The 6296-nt window shown below is 31.2% G+C and overlaps 1 protein-coding gene across 1 annotated transcript; it reads left to right on the top strand.

Moving 5' to 3' along the window:
• The first annotated feature begins 1971 nt into the window (after window positions 1-1971).
• On the top strand, window positions 1972-3544 carry LOC25494190 (protein BIG GRAIN 1-like B). Its single transcript, XM_013602975.3, has one exon. The coding sequence runs from the start codon at window positions 2341-2343 to the stop codon at window positions 3379-3381; it is 1041 nt and encodes a 346-aa protein (XP_013458429.1). The 5' UTR covers window positions 1972-2340; the 3' UTR covers window positions 3382-3544.
• The last annotated feature ends 2752 nt before the right edge of the window (window positions 3545-6296 follow it).

The following is a 6296-nucleotide window of genomic DNA, read 5'->3' as shown; positions in this document are numbered from 1 at the left end:
GTTACAAACTTAACATGTGAAAGATTAATTTTGGTGTACAATAAATATATTTTTAAGGGTTTTGCTAACTTATGTCTTTAGAGCACATGTTATAGATTCTAAAAATAGTAAGTATTTATTGAAAATAATTAATTCACATGAAATATTCAACTTTTGAGAAATAAATTAATGCAATTTTCAATATAAAATGTTCACATGGGAGTGGATATACCATTCATGTTTGGGTTTGGCTCAATTTAACATGGTTATTACTCTTCTCACTTTCATTTATGTTTGCTCTAAAACACCTAAAAAAATATCAAATTACCTTAAGCGTAAATTAGTCAACTGCCGTTGAGGAGTAATTTGGTAAATTTGGGATGTTTTAGAACAAAAATGAATGAAAGTGAGAAGAGTAATAGAGTCATATGATATTAATTAGCTCCAATCTGTGAAGCCCCGATACTTCAAAATGGATGACGTACTGTATCCCCTGCGTATCCTGCACCGATACCTGCCCGATACTTCCCGATACGTATCCGGAGAGTATCCAAATATTAAATTTTATTTTTTTAAAAAATAATTATCTGATACTTTCCGATACGTCTCGATACGCACGGATACTTGTGTTCTTTATATTATTTTGATTTCTGTTTTTTTTTTTTTTGTAAAAAATCAGAATAAAAACATTATATTACTATAATATATATACATTTCCTTTATCTTTTTTTGGTGCTAGTACGACCCACACCACACCACACTTTGGCCACCGTCGAGAAATTAGGGTTTAAAGCTTCTTGTGCAACCTTGTTCTTCCTCATGTTGTGAGAGAAATTGGGGTACTTTCTCTTTTATCCATTCTTTGAAAAGAAACAAAATGGATCCAAAAAGGGTAGAAGATTTGGTTTATGTGCATATTAATCTTCGACTCTTGTCAAGGAAAGAAGATGGATATAAGAAAGGACAATCGAGAATGTGGGACATTGGTGGAGATGCGCATGAACCGCTTGATGGTGTTGGAATTGAGTTAGCATAGTTGTCTTTGAATGAACCGGATTAGGAAGCTGATTTGTATCTTGTTAATATATTTGCATATTAAAAAAATGGTTATAATTATATTGTACATTTAATTGTATAATTTTTTTTATTAACGTATCTCAGCCGTATCGTATCTTGATTTTTGAAATTTTTCCGTATCGGCGTATCGGTGCAGTATCGTATCCGTATCGTATCTCGTATCCGGGCTTCACAGGCTCCAATCCAATACACTTATATGTGCTGGCTTACTGAGTCATTCCATTTAACAACTTCAATGTTTATATTGAAGGCAAAAGGGAGTGAATTCACGTGATAGTATAAAGCTAGTGAATGTAATAATTGATGTATAAATGTGTGGTGTGGTGTGGGGTGAGTGTGATCTGAAATCTGCATTCTGAAAAGAACACCCGCACGCGCGGTAGTTACACATCCAGTGACAGTGAGTGCGTCGTCTTTTATAAATTTTTAATACTCGCATGCATTATACTTCAAATTCAAGCATGTCATACTCTTCTTATACTCATTTACATTACATCAATATCCTTTACCTTATTCTTAATCTCATTTACCTTTTTAATTTCACATTATTAATTTTGTGCAAATGCTAACTTGTGTCGCAAGAATACTTGATAATAAACTCAGCATAAAAATATACGTCTTAAAGCTGTACATTTAATTTATTTTAAAGTTAAGACATGGTTTTATCAATGTAAAATTGTTACTTTCGGATTCTTTAACATGTACGTTTAGAACACAGAAAAGTATTTAAGGTCTCGTTATTTTAGAAGTGAGTTCTAAGTAAAACTGTAGGATGGACATAATTTTTACGGTCAAATAAAAGAGTGAGTGTTATATATGTTAGATTGTGTGTGTTTTTTTTTTAAAACAAATTAGAGTGCGTTTTGATCACACACTTGTTAATTACTATGTTTTAAAATGTTGACCGAAAGCTGTTCATTAATACTAGAAACAACTATACATGTTGATGCAAATACAAACACATGAAGACATAATCCCAACCAACTCTGTCACTCACCTCTTATTAAAATTCTCCTTTCTCTATTTCTTCTCTCACACACTCAAATCTCACGCATCTTCCTCTGTTTCTCACACGATCAACTTGCATTCTTTTTTAATTAAACTTGATACTCTCATAGCAGACATTACCACAGCTTTTTAATTTACCACCTTAAACTAAATTTCATTGTTCTCATCTTTCATTACACACTCACACGCACACACACTTTCTCAATTATTCTTCTTTTTTATTTCCCTTATTATATAAATTTGCATTTCTCACATAAACATTGCAAACACCCTAAAATGCATACTAGAGAGAGATCTTATCCACAAAGGAGAAGAACTCCTTCTTTCTCCTCCATTCTTCTTGACACCATTGATCATTCTATCGACCAATCCAAAACCGATTTTGTTGATGATGTAAACAACCAACCATGTCTCTACAATCAACCCATAAAACATGTCAAATTCAATGAAAAATGTGTCAATTCCAAGCAGAGGATGAATCTTCGTCAAGCTGTGATGATAGAAGATTGGATGGAGAAAAACTCGAGTTCAAGCTCCTCAGAATGTAGCTCTGGTGGAATATTTTCATCCTCAGACACAGATTCATCTTACAACAGACAAAGATCAAGAACCAAATACAATCCACCCCAGAAACATATGAATCCAATTCATCATAGCAATTCAGAGAAACAACAGAAGAAGAAGCAACAAGTTTGGGAAGATGGTTTTACAAGAACAAAGTTGAGAGCTTTGAAAATCTATGGTGAATTGAATCAAAAAGTGAAACAACCCATTTCACCTGGTAGTAGAATAGCTACATTTCTTAGCTCCATTTTCAATTCTCACAATGTGAAGAAAGCTAAAATGTGTTACGTTGGTGCTGTTGAAGATGTTAGTTTTGATCACAAATCAAAATCACCTTGTTTTTCTTCCTCAGTTTCTTCATATTCTAGAAGGTCTTGCATGAGTAAAACAACTTCAAAGTCCAACAATGGTGTTAAAAGATCGGTTAGATTCTATCCTGTTAGCGTAATCCTAGGTGAGGATTCTGAACAACAACATCAACCTAGTACTATTCGAAAGATTACGAGAAATTCTTCGGTTAATGAGCTGAAGAATATTAACAAGGTTGTTATGGCTAAAGAAAGATTTTATGATAACGGTGAAGATGACGATGAAGATGAAGATGATGATGCTTTGAGTTGTTCGAGTTCGGATTTGTTTGAGCTTGATCATCTTGTTGGAGGTGGAAGGTATCAAGAAGAGCTTCCAGTTTATGAAACTACCAATTTAGAAATCAATAAGGCCATTGCTAATGGTTTGTGTGTTAATTTGTAGTTTTGTTACAATAAATCAATTGTAATTATTTTCATTAAGTTTTCGGGGATTCAATTCATTGTTCTATTTTTCAAGTTACCTTAATCCTTCATTTTCATTATTTAGATTAGATTGTGTCATAGGCTTTTATGCATGCTAGTAGAAGTGTTCATTTTTTGTTTCACAAATTTTGTGTTGAATTGAATGCAACTAACATGAGTTTGCCTCATATCAATTTTTTTTTTATTTTTTTTGAGAGAATGAGTTTGCCTCATATCAATTGAGTTAACAGTAAAATAAGAAGAAAAAAAAATTAAAGGTTGATATTTTAATTATTTATGATTTATTATGTGCATATAATTTCAACTATTATTTTGTTTATTTACAGTTCAATTTACTCACAAAATGAATCACTCACTTTTTCTCCTTACAACATACGTGTACTTAAGTAATTGAATTTTGAGTATATATAGTTAATAAACATACAAATTTTACATTCTTTAATATGATTTAATTGCCGTTGATGTAATGAAAGTGCAAACATGAGACGATGACTTCAAAAATTTGTCTAATTAGAAAGAGAGAGAGAGAGAGAGTATGTGATTGGATTTAGGTTAGGATTTTCATACTCGCGATCAAAGTTTGTTCCACCACAACTTTATAGAAGCTCCAAATTCAAGTTTCTACTTCAACATGGTATTTCACCGCGATTTTGATGAAGCTGCCGCAGTTTTAAAAAAAAGCATAAAATAGATCCAAGTTTAAAGAGAGAGATGGATAGGGTAGAAGCAATGAAGTGGGAAGCCTCTCACATTTACTTGCACAATTTTTCAAAGACAAACTGAAAAGAGAAAAGAAAAAGTAGATTCTAATTTTCATTTTCTACCCGATAAAAATTGAAAAGTTAAAAAAGCTCATACTTTTTCACTGGCTTAGCACATGGCCTCGTGCGACATAGTAAAAATCTCCCCCACTTTAGGTCATAGAAGATTTAAATAAATGATTACAACTCACGACTTTTTTGCTCGTTTGAACTTTGCAATTACAGTGTGATTTTGAACTGATATTATTGTTGGTTGTAAAGCCAAAATTGAAGCTAAATGATCAAAATAGACATATATTGTACATATATATAGCAGACATAGTAGGGCCTTTGATGTGGAATTGGAGAAGTCAACATATATATGGTAGTACAAGATATGATACGACATGATCAAGTATAATAGCTTAAATCCAAACAAACTTACTTTTTCACACCATAGGAGAAAAATATGAGACACCATGGTTGACCAAAACACCGATCTTTTTAAGGAAATTTAAGTCATATATGCGGGATCATTGGTCTTTGTTAAGAAGTTTACATACTTTCACAGAAATACCTACAAATTTTCAAAATATGTTAGGTTAATTAATGATAAGTTAAATTAAAGAAACCATTCAATTATATATGTACACAACACATACTAGCAGTGGCAGCATAGGGATGTTTCTCACCAACCAAGCACAACCTGTGACATGTACTATACGATTATAAATGCATTGCAAGTTCATGTGGAAACAGCATCACATTATAGCTTAAGCCAAGGACCACAACACCAGCTAATTATGCATGCATTAACATACATGTATATGTGTATGGTTCCTTTGGTATTTTGTACATCAAAGACAGGTCCACACTTAAACAACTTGACATACGCATGCTCTACGAATTTATATATAATAATTATTAGTTTGGAATGTGGAAATTATTGAAATAATAATGGATCAAGTATGCAAGAATTCCATGCAATTCGAATTTAGCCATAAATAATTAACTTGATAATTGGTTGGTACGTACAGCGGGTACCTTAGCTGTGTAGTCTAACTAAGTCTTAGGCTGTGTTTATTGAAGTTTATAATATTATTAAATATAATTAGTTTTAAAATATAAAAATATAAATAAAATAAAAAGTTACTAAGATCTTTCTGAAATTATATAATTTTTTTTATTCAATTTTAACCTTTTATTTTTGTGAGTTAATCTATTTCATTTCTCACATTCCTTTTTTCTTTAGTGAGTGAGTTAGTTTTCTGTTTCTTTCTTAAATCTTGTGTGTTTGTTTGACAATTGGAAAATTAATTTTTTTACTTGTGTGATTAGAAATTGATTTCTTTGAAGAATTAGAGAGTACCTGAGTAGTAAAAAACAAGATTGCTAAAAAAAACAATCTGAGAGAAACCAAAGTGAAAAAAATATTAATCCACTCATGTGTTTCCCTCAATAATTTTTTTTTCTTCATTCTTTCTTCTTTCATATTGGTTTTATTTTAAGCATTGAACAAAAATTATTGTTTCTCTCAATAGTTTTTTTTTCTTCACTCTTGTTTCTCTCGTATTGACTTTTTTTAAGTAGCACTCTTGCATTTTATCACTCAAATGCTACAAACCATCTCACAAAAATAAAAATAAATACACTAACTCACTGAAAATAAAAGTAAATATGAAAAATGAAAAATAAATTAAGTCGCAAAAATAAAAGGAAACAAACTAACTCACACAATTAATCAAATTACTCAACCAAGATAAATCTTTGAGGAGAACTGAAGTTCAATTTTTGGATGAAACACATTTTGTTCAAACTTTACATACCCAATTGCACTCCGAATTATCAAGACATTGACTTCTAGTTATCGATTTCGTCAATTATTAGAAGTCTATCTTTTTCAATTCTTTTTTACCGGATCTTTCCAAAAGTAAAACTTTTGGCATGAATATTCATATCAGATATTTTGTTTTTAGAAAGACCAGGAAATTTGATAGAAGAAATCACTTTTTATGATCTTTGATATTTAAAGGAGTAAAATGGTGGGTGTTTTCGATAGTTCATGTGTTTTGGGTGGTATAGGTATAAATGCAGAGGTATAAAGAAAAAATCTCTGAAATACTGTGGGTTATTT

The sequence above is a fragment of the Medicago truncatula genome, chromosome 4 (assembly GCF_003473485.1).
Source record: "Medicago truncatula cultivar Jemalong A17 chromosome 4, MtrunA17r5.0-ANR, whole genome shotgun sequence".
NCBI classification, from domain to species: Eukaryota; Viridiplantae; Streptophyta; class Magnoliopsida; order Fabales; family Fabaceae; genus Medicago; species Medicago truncatula.
Note: the sequence above shows the minus strand (reverse complement) of the source record. Positions and strands in the feature narration are given on the sequence as shown.

What these genes read in the sequence shown, in the direction of transcription:
- LOC25494190 (XM_013602975.3), top strand. Translation starts at nt 2,341, where the DNA reads ATGCATACTAGAGAGAGATCTTATCCACAAAGGAGAAGAACTCCTTCT.